At 47.1% G+C, this 25908-nt stretch overlaps 1 protein-coding gene and 1 long non-coding RNA gene across 10 annotated transcripts in view; one reads left to right on the top strand and one right to left on the bottom strand.

Annotated features, from left to right (window-relative positions):
- Nucleotides 1-1842: 1842 nt before the first annotated feature.
- Nucleotides 1843-25908, top strand: part of IFT22 (intraflagellar transport 22) — a 51648-nt gene continuing 27582 nt past the window's right edge. For 2 of the 7 annotated variants that reach the window (XR_013385412.1, XR_013385411.1), the window contains exons 1-8: nt 1843-2000; nt 6386-6462; nt 6579-6668; nt 6930-7132; nt 8001-8064; nt 16638-16857; nt 21028-21292; nt 25274-25510. Coding sequence is in view for 2 of the 7 variants with exons in the window: in XM_077908092.1 (XP_077764218.1) it covers nt 1962-2000; nt 6386-6462; nt 6579-6668; nt 6930-7132; nt 8001-8149 (558 nt within the window). In the remaining 5 variants the exon portion in view is untranslated. Of the gene's footprint in view, nt 2001-6385; nt 6463-6578; nt 6669-6929; nt 7133-8000; nt 8620-16637; nt 16858-21027; nt 21293-25273; nt 25760-25908 lie in introns of those variants that run through there. The other 5 variants (XR_013385413.1, XR_013385410.1, XR_013385415.1 and 2 more) reach the window with 5 other exon arrangements.
- Nucleotides 21069-25908, bottom strand: part of LOC144319660 (uncharacterized) — a 19517-nt gene continuing 14677 nt past the window's right edge. For all 3 annotated transcript variants that reach the window (XR_013385417.1, XR_013385418.1, XR_013385419.1), the window contains one exon: nt 21069-21717. This is a non-coding gene — a long non-coding RNA (uncharacterized LOC144319660). The remainder of the gene's footprint in view (nt 21718-25908) is intronic.

Here is a 25908-nt window from a genome sequence, read left to right as displayed (position 1 = left end):
TTTGCAGTTAGGGAGGTCATGTGATCCAGTTCTAACCAATGAGACATAAGGAGAAATAGCAGGCTAGGGATTCTAAGAAAGTCACTGTTTTCTTGAGAAAAGGGAAGAGTGTGATGCCTATATGTATCCTTTGATTCTGTTCTCCTTTATTCCTACCTGGAAAGCAAATACCCAAAGATAGAGCAGCCATGCCAAAGATGCCCCGACAGGAAGGGAGACGGGATATCGCTTCTTGAGCAGCTGCATCAATCTTTGGATAGCTATCCCTAGATTTCTGGTTACACGAAAAAAGATAAATTCATTACTTGATTAAATTGCTGTAAAAGAGTTTCTATAGCCAGATACAATTCCTGGCACATGCTTCCCATCACCACCAGAATAAATTCCCAAAGTCTTACATGAACTCTCCAACAGCATACCCTACCATGTTCCTTTATTCTTCCTGCACCAGCCTCATGGACTCTCTGGGCTGTTCTTGGTACATGCCAAGTTTATTTCTGCCTCAGTATCTTTGCCCTTGCTGTTCTGTTGGCATGCTCTTCCCCAAGATCTTTCACACAGTTTGCCTGAGCCCTCTCTTCACTCAGCTTTTTGCTTTAATGTCACCTCTGTGCCAAGGTCGTGCTTTGACTATTCCAAAATCGGTTCCTTCACATTCCTTAACTCTTTAGTAATTTATCTTTATTAGTAGCACTTACCACTAACAAAAATAATCTCTGCTTGAGAGTAGGTATTTTATTTTCTTGCCTAGTTCATGTCCATTCCCACCACTGAAATGAAAGCTTCCAGAGGTACAGACACATGCCCCGTACCTGGAAGAGTGCCTGGTATAAAGTAGGCATTCAGTCAATCAATCAGTCAATTCATGACATCTTGAAATTGAGGTAGACTCTTCCTTACACTTCATTCAGCAGTTCTTTATAATATGAAGACTATATAACTATACCACTAAAAGTTAAAGACACGGCTTTGGGTTTTTGTTTTGTTTTTTTTTTTTAATTTTTATTTATTTATGATAGTCACAGAGAGAGAGAGAGAGGCAGAGACACAGGCAGAGGGAGAAGCAGGCTCCATGCACCGGGAGCCCGACGTGGGATTCGATCCTGGGTCTCCAGGATCGCGCCCTGGGCCAAAGGCAGGCGCTTAACCGCTGCTTCACCCAGGGATCCCTATTTTGGTATTTTTTATCATACTAGCACTTCAGGGGCCTAGCAAATTTTGTCTGGACATTTAATTTCATGGCCTCTCCCGAAATTCCGGGCCAACTCCACAATTGAAGGCTGAACTACTGACTGAATTTTGCAGCAAAGCGTCCAGACATCTGCAAGGATACTGACCTAACTATGCCCGGGCATTGTCCTTTTGGCTGCTCCCGGATCACCCAAAGCACAATCAGGGGTGAACCCATTCAGAGACCAGAGACGCGTTTTTTTTTTTTTTTTCCTCTGGCCTTTTTTCTAGGTTAGAGCGGGAAGCCAGCTCACAAGGTGGACGGTATCATGCCGGAGTGATGAGGGCGTCAGAAGGCCTGCTCCCAAACCCAGCTCACCAGCTGCATGGCCAGTCTGAGTTCTCCGGGTTACAGGGAAAAACACAGGTCAGGAACCTGCAATCAGCCCCTCAACACACAGAGGGAGGGGCGGCACGTGTGAGCTCTGGGGTACTCTCGGCTCAGAAGCGAGTCTAGACCCGAGTTTTTGGCTTCCCTCCCGCCGACCCCCTAGGCCTTGCACGCCCACTCCGGCCGCAAGCCCAAGCAGCCCGGCCAGGGGCGCCTGCGCAAGAGAGCCAGCGCACGAACTCCCCCGCTCTTAGTCCTGCGCGCCGCGGCCCCGCCCACTCCCGTCGGCCCCCGCGGGCCGCTCCCGTTGCCCTGGAAACGAAGACAGCCAATCGGCTGGGCGGCTTCCGCTCCTCCGCGCCGCTGTGGGTTCCCGCGGGCCTGCGGTGGTCCGACCGCGATGCTGAAGGCCAAGATCCTCTTCGTGGGGCCCTGCGAGGTGAGGCCCGGCCGGCGGGGGCGGCGGGCGGGGCCTGGGCTGCTGCGGGGCGACCCGGGACCGTGCCTTGCGCCGGGAGCTCCCGAGGGGGGGGAAACCTGTCCCACCGCGCCCACCCCGGGGTGCGCCGCTGGCCTCTGCGTGCACTCCACTCGGCGCCCCCAGATCTTGACCCCGTTTTCGTAAGTCCTGAGAGTCGTGAGTGGCGTTTTGGAACCCGAGTCTAGGTCCCACGACTCTCCTTTGCCCCTGAGGTTGGCCCTAATGATCATGCCCGTCGGACAAGAAAAGCAGACAGGAAAAGACCGACCATGACAAGGTCTTTGAATGGTTGGCTCATAGTGTCGGGGGTGGGGGTGGGGATGGGAATGGGGGTATTAGATCTACGTGTGGACTTCACACCGTACACAGGAATAAGATTCCCAGGGACCAAAGCTAAATGTATAAAACAACTACCGTGGAAATAGTGAATCTTCTCCATCTTCAGCACTCATCCCAATTGCCTGGAGGGCTTGTTCAAAACACTATATGCCAGTCCTGCCCCCAGGGTTTTGATTCAGTAGGTCTGAGAGGGATCCGAGAATCTGCCTTTTACTGATGCTGTTCGTCTAGGGACCACGTGTTAAGGACCACTGTAATCAGATGCATATATGGAGAGAGATTGTTATTCAGCTTGAGATACGGAATGTCGTCTCCAAGCACAACACAAAAATGAAGAAGCCTTGAAAAAAATGACAGCGAAAGTAAGCCTGGGGAAAGTATCTGCAAAATAACATTACAAAGAAAGGATTAACAGGTAGAATGCACAGGGGAAGTCCCTGCACACAAGCACAACTGGCCAAGAAGTATGAGACGATGTTCAGCCTCAGAGTCAACAGGAACACGAATTAAAACAAGAGGATGATGCTTTATTTGCCCATCAGATTGGATAAAAAGGGGTTAGAACACAGATAACATGAAGCATGAGGATGCTTCTAGGGAAATGAGTACTTCAGGATTCTGTCAATGGGACTATAAATTGCTAACAGCTTTATCGGCAATCCAAATATTAAACTTTAAAACATACATAGCGGGGCAGGGTAGTTCAGTGGTTTAAGCGTCTGCCTTCAGCTCAGGTCATGATCTCAGGGTCATAGAATCGAACCTCACATCAGACACCCTTCTCATGGGGGACCCTGCTTCTCCCTCTCACCTATGCTCTCTCTCAGTCTCTCTCTCTCTCTGTGTCAAGAAAATAAATAAAATGCATCTGACTTTAGTGATATTTTAAAAAATGAAAAATAAAAATAAAACATGCATAGCTTTTAGTGCAGCACTTACATTTCTCAAAATCTTTAGTAGCTGGACACTTACCTATGTTCCCCAGAGGCCATGTACGATATGAAACAGTTGGAAACACGCTAGGTGCCCATCAGTAAGAGAACATCTAAGTAAACTAAGGGACGTGGTTTACTGGGGAAGACTCCAGCAGTTACCCAAAAGGAGGCACATCTGTGTGAAGTGATGACGTGGAGAACTCGCTGAGACATAAACTAGTAAGTGAAATAGACAAGTAATAACAGTATGCACAGAATTATGAAAAGTAAACCATAGATATTTTCTTTTGTTTTTTTTTTTAATGGAAATTCTCAAACATACAAAGAGAGAGAAAAAAATAAGGAACTCCTAGTACTCATCAACTAACTTCAACAACCAGGATATATTTCCACATACACTCTCTCTCTACCTCAGTGCTCTGCAGATTGGCCAGCCTTTCCATTCCTTTTAACATATGCCCCTTCCTGGCCTGGTGCCATCCAACTAGTTATCCTCTCTGCTTGGAAGGCTCAGGTGACTCATTGTCATCCCAAATCTTGGTTTAAACTTCACCCTTTCAGCCTTCATCACTTGATCACTCAGCTCAAAGTCCCTGTGGCATTATCCTGCTTGATTTTATCCCTGTGCTTAGCACTACATCTTGGGTTCAGCAGTACCTGGCAAGCTAGGCACTTAAAAATACCTTATGTGCCTAATACTTTCTTCATTTTCCTAGAAGAACCCTTCTCCTCAATCAATTGGTTTTGACCAACACGTATGTAGAGACTTTAAGGGCCTACATGAAATAACATAAATATACTTTGACAAGGTTTTATGTATTCCTGGAGTGACATATACATTTAAAGTTATGTTAAAGATATATATTAATTTGGAAATACTGTTTTATTCCATATTTGCATTTCATGACACAGCTTTACAATGCAAGCTCCTTACCTGGACCTTTGACACCCGAGTGGATCTTATGACCAAAGCCACTTTTCAACCACATGACGGGGTGCCTGGCTGGCTCAGTCAGAAGAGTGTGTGACTCTTGATCTCAGGGTCATGAGTTTGAGCCCCACATTGTGTGTAGAGAGTACTTAAATAAACTTAAAAAAAAAAAAACCCACACACAACAAAGCACACCATTCTGAGCAGTTTAGGATAGTCCTTTTGAAGCTGTGTATGACCCTGTTCCTAGAAATGTATTCCAGCCCAAAGAGCCATTCCTATAATATCAGGCCATTTGCTTTATTTGTTAATCCTATAGATAAATATTCATGATCTCTACAAACAACCACTCAGCTGTGTTTTATTTTTTTATAAGATTTTATTCGAGAGAATAAGAATTCGAGAGAGAGCACAGGAGCAGGGGCAGAGGGAGAGGGAGAAGCAGGCTCCCCACTTAACAGCTTAGGAGGGAGCCCAATGCAGGGCTCAATTCCAGGACCCTGGGATCTTGACCCAAACTGAAGGCAGAGGCTTAACTGACTGAGCCACCAAGATGCCCCTCAACTGTGTTTTGTTTTTTGGGTTTTTTAAGACTTTATTTATTTATGAGAGACACAGAGAGAGAGAGGCAGAGCCATAAGCAGAAGAAGAAGCAGGCTCCCTACAGGGAGTCTGGAGTGGGACTCAATCCCAAGACCCCGGGATCACAACCTGAGCCAAAGGCAGATGCTCAACCACTGAACCACCCAGGTGCCGCTCATCTGTGTTGTTTTTATTTTGTTATTTTTTTAAAGATTTTATTTATTCATGAGAGACACAGAGAGAGAGAGAGAGAGAGAGAGAGAGAGAGGCAGGGACACAGGCAGAAGGAGAAGCAGGCTCCATGCAGGGAGCCCAATCCCGGGAACCCAGGATCATGCCCTGAGCCAAAGGCAGATGCCCAACCACTGAGCCACCCAGGTGTCCCAGCTGTGTTGTTTTTAAGTGACATTTAATTTGTGAGACCACATGCTCAGCAAAAATTACTAAAGCCATATTAATTACCCCCCACTCCACTCTTTCTGATTCTACAAGCCTCCAAAACTGGCATTAATTGAAATGACTCTAGTCAAACAGTTGTTCAAAATAAAGTACTCAAGAGAGCAGGGCATAATTTCAGAGATTCTTAAGAACTCAAGTGTAAGAGATTCCCTTTCTTCTGAGGAATAATTTGCAGAGAAAAAATGCCTTATATCCAAGCTTGTACAATATTTGCTAAATGAATGATGCGAATGTACAGAAAATACCTGAAAACAGATACAAGTTACCACTTTTGGGAAGAGACTGGACTGGATGGACAGATGGCTACTTTAGGTGGAGGACCAGGAGGGCTATTTTTTTTTAAGTTTTTTTTTTTAATTTTTTTTAACTAATTTATTTATTTATTTATTTATTTATGATAGTCACAGAGAGGGAGAGAGAGGCAGAGATACACAGGCAGAGGGAGACGCAGGCTCCATGCACCGGGAGCCTGATGTGGGACTCGATCCCGGGTCTCCAGGATCGTGCCCTGGGCCAAAGGCAGGCACCAAACCACTGCGCCACCCAGGGATCCCCAGGAGGGCTATTTTTTTAAGAGGACTGTGTATGACTTGTATTATCGAGGAGAAACAGCCCTGTATGAGAGTGTGGCATGGCCAGTCACTGTGGGACCTAGCTCTGACCTTGAACTTCTGTGTGACCTTGAGGAACTCCCTTCCCCTTTCTGGGCCTCAGTGGCTTTATATCTGTGACATACTGGTTTCTTGATGTGGAAAGGAACATGACAGGAGAGAGACTCACACTAACAATTCTTTTCTGTTCTCAGGTAAGTCGACTGAGAGGCAGCCAAAGAAATCAGTGTAGGTTGTAAGGTCAAACAGCGACAGAGCCAGCATCAGAACCCCATGCACGCCAGGTCCCAGGCCAGGCTGTGCCCACCACATATAATAAGGCAGCAAAGTCCACCCAGCCACAGAGAACCCTCTGCCTTGGTGATCTCAGGGTGGCCACGGCCCACACTCCATCACACCCAGTTCCAAGCCAGCGATTGGAGGGCTCGCTTATGGTTTACTTTTCTGCTCTTCAGCAAAGACCCTTTATTATCTTCATTTCCACAGAGTGGAAAAACCGTTTTGGCCAACTTCCTGACAGAATCTTCTGACATCACCGAATACAACCCAACCCAAGGAGTGAGGTGAGCCCCAACAAATTGGTTTCCCAGAGAGGCCCAACCCCAACTTTTGGTGGTGATGGCGTTCCCAAAGTATAATGTGTCCAAAGTGGAGATGCTACTGTTGTTTTTCTTTCTAGGATCTTGGAATTTGAGAACCCACACATTACCAGCAACACCAAAGGCACGGGGTGCGAATTTGAGCTATGGGATTGTGGCGGTGATCCAAAGTACGTTTCCTTTAAAGAGGGTTGGCTTCATCAAGTGATTCAAGACTCAGCTGCCCACCAACCACCTTGGACTCTGGCCCAGCACACTTCCTAGCATGTATTAGGGGCATGATCAATTATTTGGTGACATGCATTGCCCTTGGAACTTTAATGATTGGGTCATGACACAATAACAAGCCATCCATCAGTTAACACAAAGACATTATTTTTAAACCAGAGCTACCACCTGACATTCACCAGGTCTCCTTTTCTGCCTTGTAGGTTTGAGTCTTGCTGGCCGGCTCTGATGAAGGACTCACACGGAGTAGTGATCGTCTTCAATGCTGACATCCCAAGCCACCTGAAGGAGATCGAGATGTGGTATTCCTGCTTCGTCCAGCAGCAGTTTTTACAGGACACTCAGTGTCTGTTGATTGCACACCACAAACCAGGCTCTGGAAGTGATAAAGGAAACCCGTCTTTGCGTAAGGAGACCGCCATTTCTCCCTTCTGCTCTTGTCTTGAGTGGCCTGGGCATTTGTATATTGTTCTGTGTCTTTGAAACCAGCGGTGATGTGCAGTTATTGAGCACCTACTGTGTCCTTGACATTTGTTCTTCCTGCTATGTAAATTGGGAATCACCAGGTTGGAAGGTCTGGCATAGCATCCAGGCCAGGACAGAGAGACTTTAAAAGCAGGCAGACACATAGGACACCTGGGTGGCTCAGTGGTTGAGCGTCTGCTTTGGCTCAGGGTGTGATCCCGGAGTCCCAGGATCAACTCCCACATCGGGCTCTTTGTGTGGAGCCTGCTTCTCCCTCTGTCTGTGTCTCTGCCTCTCTCTGTCATGAATAAATAAAATCTTTAAAAAAAAAAAAAGCAGGCAGACACCAAGATGGAAAAAACCTGGTTTTAGCTGCTCATCAGTCCTTTTAGGGACATTCTTTCCTGACTGGTCTTATCTCAAGAAAAATTCCCAACTAGCACGTGACACACACCCTTACAGAGGGTTCAAGGTGCTCATGGAAAACAGCTCATGATATGCAGAAATCTCTTCCTTTCTGGCATAAGAGGACCTGGAAATAGCTTGTAGAGTTGTTATTCCATCAACAGGTGGCAGTGTGGTAGCACTCTTTATTGAGCACCTACTGAATGCCAACCACTATGCTAAGTGCATCGGCAGTGGCATGTGATAAAACCTTTATCTGTTAAATCATGTCAAGCAAGACACAACTTTATTTTTGGCCTTTAGAAAGTTAAGCAAATGGGCTTCAGTAAGATTCAGGTCACTGGGAGCTAGAAACGGCCCCTCGTTAAAAGTTCACGCCTAATTACATTATTTTCCTTTTTAAGCAACCCCCTTGAACAAGCTGAAGCTGGTGCACTCGAATCTTGAGGATGACCCTGAAGACATCAGGTTGGAGTTCATAAAGTATTTAAAAAGCATAATCAACTCAGTGTCTGAAAGCAGAGACCGGGAGGAGATGTCAATTATCACCTAAGCAGCCTTCATTCTGATTCTTTCACCTCACAAATAAGGTCAGCTGTTTTCCCAGGGCAGACCTGGAATCTTACCCAGCTACTGATATTTTCTTCTCCCTGTGGCCATAGAAGAGATTTTCCTTCTCTGCTTTAAGGTACCAGTCAGCCAGGGAGTTGACTCATACCATTTGTCCTCTGTCCTAAGTTCAGTTGAGAAAATCCTATTATTGAATTCTGATTCCTTTGCCTCAAACCTCTCCACGAGCTGGAAAACTGAGCTATTTTTCTTTCCTCTTCATATATGTCAAGTGATAAAAATTGTGGAATTGTAACTGTCAGAACCAAATGATACAGCAGTTTAATTCATGTGTATTGGTTTGAATGTGATTTTCATTCCTTGGTTCACTCAACAAATATTGACTTGTGCTACACTGCTCTGGCTATTGGTGATATACAGCATGGACAAAACAGATAAAAATCTTCACCCTCACAGAGCTGCCATTCTGTTTCTCTAAATAACAGTGAGGTACAGTCAAAAACTTAAGCCCTACACTTTATTTTTATTTATATATTTTTTAAAGATTTTATTTATTTATAGAGACGCAGAGAGAGAGAGGTAGGGACAGAAGCAGGCACCATACAGAGAGCCTGATGTGGGACTCCATCCAGGGTCTCCAAGATCATGCCCTGGGCTGCAGGTGGCGCTAAGCCGCTGTGCCACTGGGGCTGCCCCCTACACTTTAGATATGGGGAAAAAATGATAGAGTCTTCCTTTTTTTTTTTTTAAGATTTTGTTTATTTATTTATTTGACAGAGGGAGAGAGCACAAACAGGGGGAGCGGCAGGCTCAAGGAGACTAAGAAGCAGGCTTAGCAGGAGCAGGGAGCCTGAGCAGGGAGCCTGATGTGGGGCTCAGTCCCAGGACCCCTGGATTATGACCTGAGCCAAAGGCAGACACTTAACCAACTGAGCCAGTCAGGCACCCTTAGATTCGTCCATTTTCTATAATTGGCTTAAATCTCATACATTTAAGCATAGTGATGCTAGATAGTGAGGGAACCTAGACCACCTCTGATGCCAAATAAAACTATAATTGATCCTCCTTCATGGTTCTGTGTTTGCAGATTTGCCTGGCTAAAACTGATTTGCAACCCCCAGATCAATACTCACAGCACTTCCACAGTTACTCAGAGTGGCAAAAAATGTGAATCACTGGTCATGAATGTTTTCAGCCAAGGCTGAACAAGACCACACTCTGCCTTCTTGTCTCAGCTCTCATACTATACATAAGTGTCCCTGTCACAGTCTAGTGACATATTTTCACATTTCTGTGCTTTTGTTAGTGGTTTCGCTGTTTACAATGACCCCCAAACATGGTGCTGAAGCTCTGGCTAGTATTCCTAAGTGCAAAAAGGCTGGGATGTGCCCTATGGAGAAAATTAGTGCTTTCGATAAGCCTCATTTCAGCATGAATTCTAGTGTGGTTGGCTGGGAGTTCAATGTCAATGAATCAATATAGTATATTAAACAAGGTGTCTTTAAATAAGCTTCCATAAAACAAGGTTGCATATTGATGGTTGATGAAAATGTGATCAGAGGCGCACAGGAACTTAACCCTGCGTTTCCCCAGAAGCCATGGTTTGGCATTCTCTCATCCAGTGCGCATGACAACTTTACAGAATATAAGGACTGTGAGTAGTGAGAATCAACTCTTTTTCCATCTCTTGCAAATTTAAAAGTTTCCAAGTTAGTTCAGTCTCTGGGATAAGGTTACAGTCTACTTCCTCACCTTCCTTTTCCCCAAGATGGTGTCAGGGTGCCTGGACAGAGTTTGTGCTATGATTGGGGCAGCTGTTCCAAGGGCAGGTCCTCTGGTTCCCTTTTTAACTTCTGTCAAGTTGTCAGTGGCCACCCTACTGGCCACCTCCTTCAAATCCAAGCTTGGTACAGCCCCTGGCATGGAACCAGGGGTCCCAGGCTGGCTTGGCCCCATCCTGGCTGGGCCTGGCCCTGCACATCTCTGAGAGCCAGCTGTGTTCTCCAAACAGGCCAGATTTTTGTGGATCTATATGGCAGGATCACTGTACTCCTTGCCACAGTTGGCCTATCTGATCCATTCTCAACCCTCAGCTTCCTGGGAGAAAAATAGGATTTTCAGGAGAATCGAGAATATAGCAATAGGTGAATATTCTCAAATATTACCCCTGTTAAAATAGTAAGAGATACAATATTCTCATTATAAACCTACAAGGTGGGCAGCCCGGGTGGCTCAGCAGTGTAGCGCCACCTTCAGTCCAGGGTGTGATCCTGGAGACCTGGGATCAAGTCCCACATTGGGCTCCCTGCATGGAGCCTGCTTCTCCCTCTGCCTGTGTCTCTGCCTCTCTCTCTCTCTCTCTCTCTCTCTCTCTCTGTGTCTCTTATGAATAAATAAAATCTTAAAAAAAAAAAAACCTATAAGGTTTACTTGATCACTTAGGACAAGTTTATTGTTTTTTTTAAAGATTTTATTTTATTCATGAGAGAACACAAAGAGAGGCAAAGACATAGACAGGAGAAGTAGCCTCCCTGTGGGGAGCCCTATGCAGGACTCGATCCCAGGACCCCAAGATCATGACCTGAGTCGAAGGCAGATGCTCAACCACTGAGCCACCAGGTGCCCAGGACAAGTTTTGGTTTTTTTTGTTTTTGTTTTTGTTTTTGTTTTTTTATAAATTTATTTTTTATTGGTGTTCAATTTGTCAACATACAGAGTAATACCCAGTGCTCATCCCATCAAGTGCCCACCTCAGTACCCACCACCCAGTCACCCCCACCGCCTGCCCACCTCCCCTTCCACCACCCCTAATTCGTTTCCCAGAGTTAGGAGTCTTTCATGTTCTGTCTCCCTTTCTGATATTTCCCACTTATTTTTTTCTCCTTTCCCCTTTATTCCCTTTCACTATTTTTTATATTCCCCAAATGAATGAGACCATATAATGTTTGTCCTTCTCCAATTGACTTATTTCACTCAGCATAATACCCTCCAGTTCCATCCACGTTGAAGCAAATGGTGGGTATCTGTCATTTCTAATGGCTGAGGAATATTCCATTGTATACATAAACCACATCTTCTTTATCCATTCATCTTTCGATGGACACCGAGGCTCCTTCCACAGTTTGGCTATTGTGGACATTGCTGCTATAAACATCAGGGTGCAGGTGTCCCGGCGTTTCATTGCATCTGTATCTTTGGGGTAAATCCCCAGCAGTGCAATTGCTGGGTCGTAGGGCAGGTCTATTTTTAACTCTTTGAGGAACCTCCACACAGTTTTCCAGAATGGCTGCACCGGTTCACATTCCCACCAACAGTGCAAGAGTGTTCCCAGGACAAGTTTTGAATTTAACAATCCTGTTACTCTTTTTAAACTTGGTGTAAAATATACATAACATAAAATTTACCATTTTAACCATTTTTAAGTGTACAGTTCTATGGCGTTCCGTGCATTCACAGCATTTGGGCACCCATCACCACCATCCATCTCCAGAATGTTTTTATCATCCCAAACTCAAACTCTGTACCCATTAAACACAAACTCCTCATTCCCCCTCCTCCCTCCCCTGGGCACCCACCATTCTACTTTCTCTAATTTCTGTCTCTAGGGACTTCATAAAAGTAGGATCATATAGTATTTTAAGTTTTGTGACTGGCTTATTTCACTGAGCAGAATGTCCTCAAAGTTCATCCATGTTGTAGCAGGTGTCAGAATGTCCTTCTTTTTTAGGGGTGAATAATATTCCATTGCATGGATAGATTACATCTTATTTATCCATTTATCTGTTGGTTATTGTAAATAATTTGCTAAGAACGTTAGTGTACAATTCACCTAGGATTTTTTTTTCAAAGATTTCTTTTTTAAGTAATCTCATGGCGCTTGAACTCACAACCTCAAGATCAAGAGTTGCATGCTCCACCAACTGAGCTGGCCAGGCACCCCACCTAGGATATTTTTTTAAGATTTATGTATTTATTTGAGAGAGACAGAGAGAGAATGGAGGAGAGGCAGAGGGGGGGATCCACAAGCAGACTTCTTGCTGAGCACGGAGCCCACCACAGGGCTTGATCTCACGACCCTGAGATCATGACCAGAGCTGAAATCAAGAGTTGGACGCTTAACTGCCTGAGCCCCGCCCCCAGCACCCCCCACCTAGGATATTTTTAAAGATTAGCATTTAAACTCTCCAATATTTTATTTTCATTTAAATATCCTTGGTAATCTGGACATCATTATCAGCTTAGAAGGTAGAATACACATATATCTTGTAAAAGGTTTTTTAAGATCCTCAGGGGAACTTAATTTGTAAATATTCCTTCAAGTAATACATGTAAAAACAATGTTTATATTGTCCTAACACCTAATTTGTAAAAAAGGCAAAAGTGTTAATGCTCAGAGTAAGCAAATACGGTGAGTTCATAGCTTATCGTAAAACTGTTTGCTTTAATCTTAGGAATTGTTGTTCATCCATGATTTTTCTATTTGGATTCTTTTTTTTTTAAGTTAGCTCTAGGCCCAGCATGGCACTTGAACTCATGACCCCAAGATCAAGAGCCACATGCTGTACTGACTGAGCCAGCCAGGTGCCCCTATATTTGGAATTTTTTTCAATATAGCCAACCTGAAAACACATTAAGGAGATCTAAAGTTAAATGTAGGTCTTTTCCAGTGAGAGTGAGAGAAAAATAGAGACACTTAAGACATGAATCAATAGGCGTGGGTGCTCTTCACTTTGACAACAGGAGGTTGAAATGGAGCTGTGTGGGCAGTCTGTGAGAGAGAATGGTATTTGCTAATAATGCCACTTTCCTGGTAAATTTAGATTGAACTACAGTCACCTCTTAGCAAACTGCCTCGTTACCTGCGAGCACATTTTAAGTCAGGTTAATTTCCTTCTGACCTGCTCTTTGGGGGGAACATGTGTAAGGAACACAGAATAACCTTAAAGCCAACTATAGCAAATCATCTTTATGTAATAGGGGCAGTAAGAATAATTGGTCTGAAGAACACTGCTCCAGAACAAAAAGGAATTATTTTTATCTGATTGTTGATGATAAGCCAAGAGTTCAACAGAAAAATTAATCACATTTGCAAAGACGATTTTTCCGAGTAATGAAACAACACTTACACATTCCAGAGATCGGGTCCTGAGATCTTTGGGGTCCGTAACTCAGCCTACCATAGATGCCATTCACTGAGGCACTAATGAAAGAGGAGCAGGCTTGGGGGAGGTAAGAGGAGATGACAAATAACTAGTTCAAGATAACCCAGCAAGTTAGGGGTGTGGGGGCCAAGTTCTGTCCCTGTTACTAACTTGCTGGGTAGAACTAGCATCATATTATCATATTCCCTGAAACCAATCAAATTAGAGAGTATCGAAGCTCCAACTTGGTAAAGAAAACCATGAGTTAGTCACCTAACATCACAATTTGAACATTCACATCTCCGAATTGCTCAGGGAAGCTCCTGAAGATTGTTACACTTTTTGTGGAACACTAGAAGAACCTTATGCCACAGGAGTAGGCTAACTTGTTTTAACAAAGAGCAGAGACTTGCTGGAAACTGAAGACATATAGGAGTTAAAAAATATATACCGATTAGGGGGATCCCTGGGTGGCTCAGCAGTTTAGCACCTGCCCTAGGCCCAGGGCATGATCCTGGAGTCCCGGGATCGAGTCCCACGTCGGGCTCCCGGCATGGAGCCTGCTTCTCCCTCCTCCTGTGTCTCTGCCTCTCTCTATATATATGTCTATCAAAATAAATAAATAAATCTTTAAAAATTAAAAAATATATATATACCGATTAAAAGAGTAACTGTACTGCTTAAGAAAATTACTCTGAACTATGACTCTTTCAGATCTTGACTTCATCCTACCCCACCTTCTTGGTTGAGAATATCCTGGCCTTGGCTGATATTTTCTCAACAAACGTGTTCTTTCCTTAAGCAACAAATGAAGGATCCCTATTTAAAAAGCCAAACCCAAAAAAATAAAATTAGTGAGGAGGGAGGAAATTCTCTGCTTTTGAATGTTAAGATTACTGATTTTTTATGTGACTTTGAAACTGCTTTATCTTAAATAATTCTCTACATTTATGATACTGGCCATTATTCCTACCAAAGTTAAAAGCCAATGGAAATGTTGTGTCTGCCAAGTATTCCCACTTCAAAAGGAAAGCTCGTGGTGCTTTGATGTGAGCAACACCTCATCTATCTTCCTGCAGTTCATTCCTATCTAGGCTTTCTGATTGGTTTTAAAAGTATGCCACCATTCTCAAAAGCCTCAGTGCAGATCTACCCCACACTTAAGCAGCTCTTTGGATAGGACATAGTTTCAGACCTTTGACGTTCAAAATGCTATGTAAAATAAAAATAGCTCTTCTATTTTACATTATTTTCTAGCTGTAGTTTGTGTGTGTGTGTGTGTGTGAGAGAGAGAGAGAGAGAGAGATAAGTACTTTATACAAGAACCATCCTTCTTTTCTCTTTTGTGTGACTTTACAAGGCCTGGAAATACCTAGGTGTGTTGCCCATAGCATGCAATGAAATTTTGTTTTGTTTTGTTTTGCTTTGCTTTTCTTAGGAGTGACTTGGTTTCTTATTATAGGAACCTACTTCAAGTACTTTTCAAGGATATTTTGCAAATCCAAATACACTTGGAATTTATCACCCTTTTTGGCGATGCAACTGGTCAAAGCAAAAAGTTGTGCTTTTCACTTAAAAAAAAAAATGGTGACAATGGTTTTAAGGTATCAGTGGCAAACAGGATGAACAATTTTTTAAAATGTGGTTCTTACGTATGAGGAGAGCAGCCCAAAACAGTAAGTTAGTTCAAATATCTACCAGCAAGGAGCGTCGACTTGATTATTAATCGCTGGAAAGCCCTAAGCAGAGCAGGAGCGATTACTTTGGTGGCCCTGTGCAGAGATGACTTAAGGGGAACATGACTGAGGGCAGGTTGACAAGGAAATGCAGTGTCTGAAATACAGCACTGAGGATTGGCATGAAGAAAAGGGACAGGTTCCTAAGGATTTAGGAGGTAAAATGTGTGTTTGAGCGGAGCCAAGAAGGCGTTTAATCTATCTAGCGTGCCAGGTTTATCGCAGGTGCTCAGTGGAGTGTTAATCAATTACTACATTTCCCATAGGCCTTAGGGCAGCGTCGCCAGCCTCTCCCAGGGGGCTTTGCGATGCTCGCGCTAGCCCTGAGCGTCCGTGAAAGAGGTAAACAGGCGGGGATGTACTCTTTAATGTTGCTTTATAACCAAATTTCCCATTCTCCTTTCCTCCTCTATCCCTCATCTCTGTCTCCTGCTCCTCTGTTCACGGGCTTCAGAAGCCCAGATACCCAGGACTTGACTCCTTTGGCAACAGCTCGGTGTTACCGTTTTGGTGCCGAGCGACCGGAAGCTGGCGTGCCCTCGGCGCCTTCTGGGAAATGTAGTTCCGTCTTCCCATGGCTTCGGTTAGGCGTAGGGGCTCTGTGTCCTCTGGCCCCAGAACCAAGGCCTGGGCGGCGGAGACACGTGACCGTCCCGTCTGGAAGCTCTGCGGACTGTTCCGCGCACAGGACCAGGCCACCAACGGTTGCAGAGCCGACGAGTCCGACTCGTTTCCATGGTGACCGGCTCGCCGCAGAGGCCCCTGGGAATTGTAGTTGGGCGGGTGCCGGGCCCGTGCCGGGGTCCGAGCGGTGGCCGTTACCGCTCAGCCACCGCTGTGGTCGAGCCTGGCGGCGTCGAGGGGCGCTCCCTCCGCCTTGCCTCGGCCTCCGGGAGCCCAGGCAGGCGAGCGGCCGCCGGGAACGGCGGAGTGTGGGCCCTGGCTCCGGGGAAGGTATCCGGCGGGCGTTCTGCGGCGGCTCGCCCGGTGGGTCCCAGTGATGGGAGCCTAGGCCCCGCCTCTTCTGCTGGAGGAGGAGGAACCGAAGCCCAGAGCTAGGCCGGGCCCTTGTCTGTCTGCTCACGCCTCACTTTCCAGCGCAGAGCCGGGCCTCGCAGAGCCGGCGCCCAGACATCTGTCAGGTGTCCTGTCGTTCTAATGACAGCCAGCTGACATACTTTGAACAGATTACAAGATTTTAAAAAAGAATTTTTTTTTTTAAAGAAGTGGACCTATAGATGAGACTTATCAGCCAAATGCAACCTGCTGTAAGCTTTACTCGGATCATGAGTAATGACCAATTAATTGTGCAGTTTTTAAAAATCAGGTTAATTGGCGATATGATAGTGTTTCAACCTTCTAGTTGTGAAAAGGCTGTTGGGGTTATGCTATATAAAAGAAAAGGGTCTTAGAGACAACTGCAGGTCTTATGGCCAAAATTTTATGACATCTGCTTGAAAACTGGCCTGGCGGGCAAGGGGAGACGGGAATGGTGAGGAATACCTGAGAGTGCGTTGTACCATTTCACGGTCTATAGTGGTGTTGAAATGGACCCCCTAATCAAGGAGTTTTATTTCACTTTATTGTGTTTCAGAAAGTTTCTGAAATTTGAAGCAGCTCAGGAAGTTTCTCTGAAATGTAACCCCCACACGGCACAAGTGAGCCTCCCTGGGGCCATCTCCCATCAAGAATGAGCACAGCAGTCAGGGGGGCTGTGTCCCAGTGCTCCCAGGGCCGTCAGAAGCAGGACAGAATTCCAACCGTGAAGGTGGAGGCAGAGGACCACTTGTGGGGCAAAGAGACCATGCTGCCAGGTAATCAGCCTCCCAACCGAGAGCAGGCTGGTCTGCACTTCAGGGAGTTCTAGGACCAGGAGGCTCGGGACCACCCTTCAAGGTTCTGAGATGCCCCTGGGAGCTCTGCTGCCAGTGGCAGAGGGCACAGCGACAGCCTGCGAGTTGCCCATCCTGGAGTTACTGGAGCTGGAGTAGCTCCTGGCCATTCTGCCCAGAGGCAGTAAGACAGGCTGCAAGTGCACCCCTGAGCTATGGTGGGAGTCATGCTGGACAGTGGGAGTAAGAAAATGAACCAGGCCCATGAGTAGAAAAGGGGACTAACGTGTGAAGATAGGGAGGGGTAGGTTATCCAAGGAGAACAGAGGCCACATCTGTTTTGGTCCAACACTGTGCCCATGTTCCTCTTTGCTCTTCCCTGGTGCCTTTGGGGATCCCATTAGATTTTGGATAATTTCCTAGAGTTTTTATTTTTTCTTCCCTGACATTATGATTCTCATTCCTATGGGGAGGTGCTTCATTTAGTTAAGTCCTGATTTAACCCACTCAAATCTAAATCATTCTCTGCAGAAACTATAATACATATTTTTCTGTCACAACACATCATGTGCAGGTTTCACCTTTCTGACCAAACTTCTGGCTCCTGGAGTTCCTTATCCACTGTGTTCTTGAAACTTTGATGTAAGGGCTTCCCCATATCCTTTCTGGATACTGTCTTGCAGAAAGACTAGGAAAGACTGTTCTTAGCGGACTTGCTATGTCTGGGGATGACAAATCCAAAGTCTGAAAAAATTCTCCGTCTCAGTAGATGCCTTAGGCTCACCCTCGTAAGAGGCCCTGAGCTAGAACCACCCAACTCAGCTTGAAGCAGTGGGGAGAGGTGGGTTGGATTCAGAAAAACTGGAACTTCTAACTTCTGGACTGTTCTGATGGCTTTGGGGGCAACTAGACAGACTATGAGAAACTAGGACATTTAGGGGAAAGTTCCAGAAATATGGTCCTATTAGTAGGTCCTAGTTATATTTAACGTAAATCAGTTATTTAGTTTTTATTTTATTTTTTAAAGATTTTATTTACTTACTCATGAGAGACACAGAGACAGAAAGAGATTGAGAGAGAGAGAGAGAGAGGCAGAGACACAGGCAGAGGGAGAAGCAGGCTCCATGCAGGGAGCCCAACGTGGGACTCGATCCCAGGACTCCAGGATCACGCCCTCGGCTGAAGATGGTGCTAAACCGCTGAGCCACCCAGGCTTCCCAGTTACTTAGTTTTTAAGATAACTATTTTATTGAAACTTGAATCAAAATTTAATTTAAAATCACCAAGTTGTACACCTTACATATACACAGTTACGTTTCAGTTCCCAACTCTACCTCGGTTCAGCTGGGGAACTTTTTAATAAAATTAAATTTTAAAAATTTACATTATCTCTGGGAGAAAAGATTACGAAGAACATTCTCTTTGAATGTTTTAAGTATGTAACATTTAATTATTTTTTGCAATGAACAAATAATGCTTTGTGACCAAAAAAGAATCATTTTAAAAGAAATACAATGGAAGAAAAGGTCTAACAAGACATTTTCTTAGAAAAAAAAAAAAAAGCAAGTAATTACCTTTATTTCCTTTAGAGCTCCCTATTTTGACAGACACACAGAGAGAGAGGCAGAGACACAGGCAGAGGGAGCAGGCGCCCTTGCAGGGAGCCCGATGTGGGACTCAATCCTGGGTCTCCAGGATCATACCCCGGCTGAAGGTGGCGCCAAACCGCTGGGCCATCGGGGCTGCCCTCTATTTTCTTAACCATCTCCATGACAGGAAGTTCTCTGGAGGAAGATAGCAGCCCCACCCCCAGCACAAGAATCCCCACACATCACCAGCTTTAGCCACAGTGGGCCCTAGTTCACACATGGATCTTGAGAACTCCACCCCTTTCCACACCAGTGGTAAGAGGCAGCGTCCTCTGGGGAGGAGACCAGGGTCTTCGATCTTTTTCTTGGGTGGTCGGTCCTGTGTTGAAAGCAGGGCTGATATGACAGCCTACAGACCTGTGCTGGGAGTGGAGTGTGATCATCTGACTAGCAGGAGACCTTAATTTCAAAGAGGTACTGAACTCCAGTTGGAGCACAGCAGGGAATTTCCATCATCCACTGGTGTCCCAGCCACAGCTGAGTGTACTAGGCTGTTTTGAATTCTGGTGTGCTAGCTTTTTAGCTAAAGCACACTCCATGGTGTGGCTCATGAAGACCTTTGTTGACAATAATAGCACCTTTCTTCTTTCCTTCGTGTAGCCTGTACTGAGCATTTGAAGGGAACCCGGGAGATCCAGCCACCTTGGGTATATGGAGGGGAGCCTTCTCAGTTGGGAATCAAGAGAACAGACCCAACAAAGCATCCATCCCAGCCCAAGGGAGAAGCAGGCGGCGGCGGGGGGCGGGGGGTGGCCTGGGCACACTCCTGTCTCTTACTTCAGAGAAGAGGTTGTTAACCTCATTGTTCGTCTGCTATAAATTCTCAGAAGTCAGTACAATTTTTTGTACTCAGACTGTAAGTGCTCATTGCAAAGCCAAACGACACCGCTAGGGGGCTGCTGCTTTAGATCCACAGTGCCCCTGATCTTGGCAGGAGCCCAAGCGGCCAATAATGGACTTCACAGATTCAGACACGTCCATGGTCACTTACATTAGGTGACCACCACATCCCTTTCTGTGGAAATGTGGTTTGACTGCAGAGCTCCCCTGCTGAAATAACTGACACATAGGACAACTTCTAGAGTTATCTGTCGCCACCGGGATCTGTGGGACACAATCGGGGAGGCCATAGGCTGGCATGACGTTTATCTGGTGCCACCAGAATGGATGGGTGGATGAGTGGTTAAAGTAGTGAAATACTTCTGGACTGGTTGGTGAGCAGCTGCTGTTCCGTGTCCCAGAGTGCCCTGCCAGCCTCCTGGGCCACCCCAGCGACTCCCTTCTGACTCTCAGGTGCTTCCTAGAGTCCAGCATCCAATTGCCATCGCCTGGCCCTACAGGAGGCTTCAGGATCTCCAGATGAGATCAGCATCTGTCCTAATGGGTCAGTGTTTAGGTTCCAATTGTAAAGTGTAATATCCTCCTTACTTTTATACTCTCTCAGTGCCTGAGCTCTTAAAGGGCAGCTGGGCAGCGTAGCTCAGTACAGCGAGAGCTGGAAACAGCTGGATTCAGGTCCTGGTTCTGCTGCATACTGGCTGTGCTGTGCCTCTGTTTCCTCCTCTATAAGCTTCAAGGAGGAGAAAGTGCTTTGTAAACCATAAAGTGCCTACATGTGCAAGTTATTTTTTTTAATTATGATGATGTATCAGGAGTCCTTTGACCAACACAGGGCCACACCCTCAAATCCAGCTCTGCTCCCCCTGCAGGTAACCCTTTCTACAGTTACCTCAAGCTTCGACCCCAGGACACCCCTTCTTAGGGGTCACTAGCCTTGGCCCTTTGGGGCAGCTTCCTCAGCTGCCCGCCTCCTGCACATATAGCTGCGTGGCCGGGAGAGCCCAAGGTCTATCCAAACTTCTCAGAATTTCCTTCTTGCCCTGCCTCCATCCCCACCGCTTGAATATTAGGGTATTTTTTAAAAATATTTTAAAGCTCCTGTTTTTTTCATCTTCTATCCAGGTTTGTAAAATAACTTGGGGGTGTTCTCCTTATAAAAGTACCATATGCTCATGATGGAACATTTGAAAAACTACAAATTGAATTTAATAACAAATAGAACATACTTCATAATCTTACCGTACACATAATATTTCATAATGTGCTTTTTTTGTTAAAGACTTGTTTATTTTAGAGAAAGCGAGAAAGAGAGCATATGTGCAGGGGGAAGGGCAGACAGAGAGGGAGAAAAATCTCCAGCAGACTCCCCAGAGAGCCTGGAGCCCCAGTCAGGCTCAATCCCAGGACACTGAGATCATACCCTGAGCCAAAATCAAGGGTCAGCTCCCTAACCAACTGCAACACCCAGACCACCCTCATAACCTTGGCTTTTTTTTTTTTTTTTAGAAAAAGTATGATCATTAATTACTTTTCTATACTTCACCTTTCCCTGCTGTATTGTATGTCATAGTTTATTCAATCTATCCCCAGCAGTGAGTGTGCATTTTATTTCCATGGCTTTTCTTTGCAGAGCAAACAGGTAACATTTGAATTTTCAACATAGGGATTCCAGATGGTGAAGGTGTAAGGACAGGGCGTTCAACCTTGTTCAGATCAGGAACTTGCTGAAAGAAGATCCACGGGTGACGCTTCACAGGTACCAGAGCTGGGATATACCTCAGAATGTTCCAGAACCTTAGACCAGCGTTAGGGAACCTCCAGACGGGAGGCCAAGCAGCTTCCCTGCCCAAGAGAAGAGTTCTCAAGCTGGAGAGGGAAGAAGCAGCCACGACAGTGATATGATGGAAGTGACCAAAACTCCAGGCCAGGTGAGTGTCTTGTTCCAAGTTAGAAAAGTTGTACAGCAGAGACCCCATACATGTAGCGTATGTGGTCACAGCTTCTGGGCAGACCCAACTCTCATTCAGCATCAGCCTGCCAGGAGAGGACCCTCCTAATCACCAAGAACCTGGCGGTCAGGCCCACCTGCAAGACCAGGTCAGAGGGGCAGCAGTCTGGTGAGACAGGCAGAGGGGCAGGAGGGACATAGCTAGAGACACAGCAGGGAGGGCTCCTTCAGGAGGCCTCATCCGAGACAAGGGCCCTGGTGTGGCCTTGCAGCTGGTTGGAGTTGTGCTCCCCCGGAGTGCAAGGCCACAGGGAGCTGGCTCATCACCCAGCCACACCACTATCAGCTGAGCTGCTCAGCCTCCACTTTGAGTCCCCTCTTTGGCCACTTTTGTGTCGCATCTGCCTTTAAAGACAAAAACAATGCATTTATTCTTTTAGCAACAAAAGTAATTCATGTCGTTAACAGTTTTAAAATACACCTAAACAAAATGAAAAAAATTAGTCATCTGTTCAGAATCACTGGTAACATTGTCTTTCTCATATCTGTTTCTAAGCATGTATGCACATTTTCTCCGTTATTCAGATTTCTCTAAAAGCAGCAGCAGCAAGCCGAGTGGGGACCCTCCTGGGGTCCCTCCTGGGGTCCGCAGCCACCCTGGCTCTCAGGGCGGGAAGCAGTGAACACAGTGGCAATACCGTTCTCGGCCACAAGAGGGGGGTGTTTGCTCACACACACCTGTACCCAAGCTGACTGTTTTCTGCTCTAGTCCGGGATTGGCAGCTCCATCCAAGGCCCGTAATGAGCCCTTGCTTCATTGCTCCTTCTGCTCACTGCCTCTCTTGGAAACCTTCTTGGTGCACAAGGGGAAAAAAGACCATGCCTGCCTGAACTGAGGAGCCCTTGGACAGATCTCTCCTCTCCTTACTGTGGCAGCCTTGGATCTCTCCTCTCCTCACTGTGGCAGCCTTGGGCTTCCCAGGGAAGGGATAAGCCACAAACCTGCTTGGGTCATCCCCAGACTTAACTCTCCTCACGGCTTTCCATTGTTCTCAGGGTGCATTCTGGGCTCTGTGCCTCCCCATCTGCGCTGTTCCCTCGCAGACGCTAGGCTGTCAGGCGGCCCCTCTCCCTCTGCTCCATCACCAGCAGACCTTCCTGCACGTTCTCTGTGCAACAGGCAGAGCCTTCCTCTTTCGAGTCTTAGCCAACAGGTTACTTCTTCCCGAAAGTCACTCTCAACCCTGTGAATCTGGGTTATGAGATTCTCCTCTGTGCTTTCACAGGGCCCAGTACTTCCCCTTTCAAATCACATAGCCTGATACTGTCTGCCTCCTTCTAGAATGGAAGTTCCATGAGAGCACAGACCATATCAGTCTTACTCACATCCCCAGCAGTGAAGTACAGTGCCTGGTGCTCTGCAGGGCTCAATATAGACTTGTTGAGTTGAGCCGATGAAGGAGGGAGAGTCTGAGCCCTTCCGCATTGCCTGAGGTAGAGTGTAGAAGCCAGTCTACTTCCCTCCTTCCATTCCCCCTTCCATCTCCCTCCCTCCCTCCCTCCCTTCCTTCCTTCCTGCCTTCCTTCCTTCCTTCACTCAAATCTTCCTTCCATCCCTCCTTCCATCCCCCTCCATCCTCCTTCCATCTCCCTCCCATCCCCTTTCCCCTCCCATTCCCTTCCATCCTCCCTCCCATCCCCTTCCATCCCCCCTTCCATCCTTCCTTCCATCCGCCTTTCATCTTCCTTCTATCCCCTGCTCCCCCAGATCACCAGATGCCTTCCATTTTTCCCTTGCTTCTCTGGAAACAGCCTGAGCATGAGCACTGCTGAAGGGCCAATTGCCTCCCTGTGGTGGTGGGAAGGCCACTGCACGAGGAGTAAGATGACCAAGCCTCAGGCTCTGGCTCTGCCACTGACTAGCTGTGCCCATGCCTTATGCTCTTGATTTACAAGGTGGCACTAACGGGCACCAGGCTTGTGGGGTCCCTCCAGGAATGATACGCTTGCCTGACACATGGCAGCAGGTCAGGAGATCAGACTTCTTCCTCTTTCGTTCCCCAGTGCTCTCCCCTGAAAGAGCCTCCTCCCCAGACTGTGGGACACAGACTCGCTCCCCTGCCATCTCAGAGGCGCTGCCATTTTCCTGGTTCCCTTCTCTTCTCCCCATGGTCCCCCGGGCCACTTGTTGCCTGTACCTCCTCCTCCCCTGTCCTTTGCCCCCACCACATAACAGTGCCAGGGACAGAGCTGAAGAGATGCTGAAAGGGCACTTGTGGAACAGTTGAACAAATGACTGAGCCAGTCAGAGCAGCCTCCCCTGGGCTGTGTTCACCAGCGTGGAACATGTCATGGCAGTCACCGGCCTTTCAGACAGGAGACAGGCAGGGCCTATGTGAAGGCACGGGTGCCAGCTCACCCTCAGGAGGCCAAGGCAGGAACAAGAAGGGTGACCCCAGACTTTACTGAAGACTGACAAAGAAGGAGGAGGGATGATGTTCCCATTCTGTTCTTCTGCTCAGTCACTATGGACCCAGGGACCCCAGGAACCACACTAACTTGGCTGTCACCTGAGCAGAAGGTCCTACAGGGCATCTGCTTTCCTCACAGCCAGTCTGTTCAAGTTTGGCAAAATCCTTCCCTAGAATCTGTTCGTTTTTCTGCGGTAGGACCATCTTCTATCCCGTGTACTCAGGCCCACGTGGCACACACACACACCCCCCCATGAGCTCCCTCATTCATCGGAGCCTCAGCCCTCTCCCCCATCAGGATCTTGGGAAGATGAATGAGGGCTGATTTCTTCTCAAATGATCACCGCCCTCAATTCATTCTGTTTACAAGGTTGAGCTCCTGAATTGAATGGCTTATCTGCTGTTGGGCGAGGTCTGGTGCCTCACTGAGGATGTCACCTTCATCCACGTGGTCCGGCTGACGTGGCTTGTGTTCTTTATGCGGCCCGCACCCCTCCCCATGACCTTCTCATCTCTGAATGCTGCTTGTCTCCTCCTAAAGATTTTCCAATGTCTGTGCCATTCACAGGGAATCTCTCTAGGATGCAGCAGGAAATGAAGGGAAACTTTTCCTCATTCATAATATTCAAAGATTTCCTCTGTATGAACTCTTTGATATCTTGCCAGAATTCTGTCCACACTTGTGGCCACATGTACCGTGCCAGTGGAGTGAGGTTTGGCCTTAGAGTCAGCAGAAAGTCTTGATCCCAGCCTCCATGGAGCAGCCGTCCTCCTGGGGTGGCCCCCATGGTTCTCCTGGGGGCTGGAAGGCTGGGCACTTATGGGCTGTTCTTGGTCCTGGCCTCACAGTGTGATGACCTCATATGAAACCAGGAGTATCACAAGTCCCCAATTCCAAGCAGCAAAGCTGTGTGACTGCTTTAACAGTTTTAAAATACACCTGACCTCCCAGCCCCTGGCTGTCTCCTCCTGTGATGGCACAGAGGAGAAGAAGGTATTACTTTTACAAGGCTGTGAGGAGTGAGCTATTTCCCAGCGCCCGTGGTCATTGCCAACGTCACAGGCCCCTTCTGGAATGCAGGCCCCCCATCCCTGCTCCGAATTTGCCCCCCCCCCCCGCCCCCCAGCCTGGCCTGAAGCCTACCTCTTCCCTAAAGCCTTCCTGGGACTTTGTAGGCCTGAGGATGGACTCTCCACTCTGTGCTTCATCTTTTTTTTTTTTTTAAGATTTTATTTCTTCATGAGAGACACAGAGAGAGAGGCAGAGAAGCAGACAGAGGGAGAAGCAGGCTCCCTGTAGGGAGTGCGATGTGGGACTCAATCCCAGGACCCCGGGATCATGCCCTGAGCCAAAGGCAGACGCTCAATCCTGAGCCACCCAGGTGTCCCCCACTCAGTGCTTCTATGAGAGTTCACAGCCCACGAAACCCCTTAGTGCTCACGCAACACTCTAGGCTTTCATGACATTTCTGTGCCTTCTTCTCAAACAGACTTAAAGGCAGCTCTTTGAGGAAGACTCACATCCTGTCCTCGGTATTCTCCATGACCCCTCTGAGCACCACAGGATTCGGGTCGGAGATGGGGCTGTGGCTGTGGCCACTGCAGTGGAAGCAGCCGCCAGACTTGTGGTTCAGCAAGTCTGTGGGCGGAGATGTGCCCGTGACTGAAGATGTGGCCTGCCTTCTCGGGGATGGTTGCCGTGCCCTTCCAGGTCACACAGGAAGAAGGTGATCTCGTCCTTGTTGCCACCCCTTGTCCCCACCCCCAACCCCCGCCAATGCCAGCCTGGCCACCCAGATTCTCCCTGCTGCCAGCTGCAGCCCCAGCAGCAGCAGCAGCAGTGAGCATGGGGCTAATCCTGGGAGTGGCAGGCAAGCAGCTGGTGGTATTGCACAGCTGTCCGTGCAGTGTCCTGATTAAGTCTGGCTGGCGTAGGGACTCCCCTCGGCATGAACTTAACAACTCTTTGAGGGCAAGGCCTGTGTCTGAAGCATCTCTGTGTTCACAGTGACTGGCTTAGTGTCTGGCAAAGAGCAATGAAGTATACACCTGGCGTGCAGTAGGGGGGTGCCTCTGTAGTTACCAGCAGCCAGGGAGTTCATGGCGGGATTGGGAGAACAGATGT

The sequence above is a fragment of the Canis aureus genome, chromosome 8, assembly GCF_053574225.1.
Source record: "Canis aureus isolate CA01 chromosome 8, VMU_Caureus_v.1.0, whole genome shotgun sequence".
In the NCBI taxonomy this organism is placed as follows: domain Eukaryota; kingdom Metazoa; phylum Chordata; class Mammalia; order Carnivora; family Canidae; genus Canis; species Canis aureus.
This window is presented reverse-complemented; position numbering and strand designations above follow the sequence as displayed.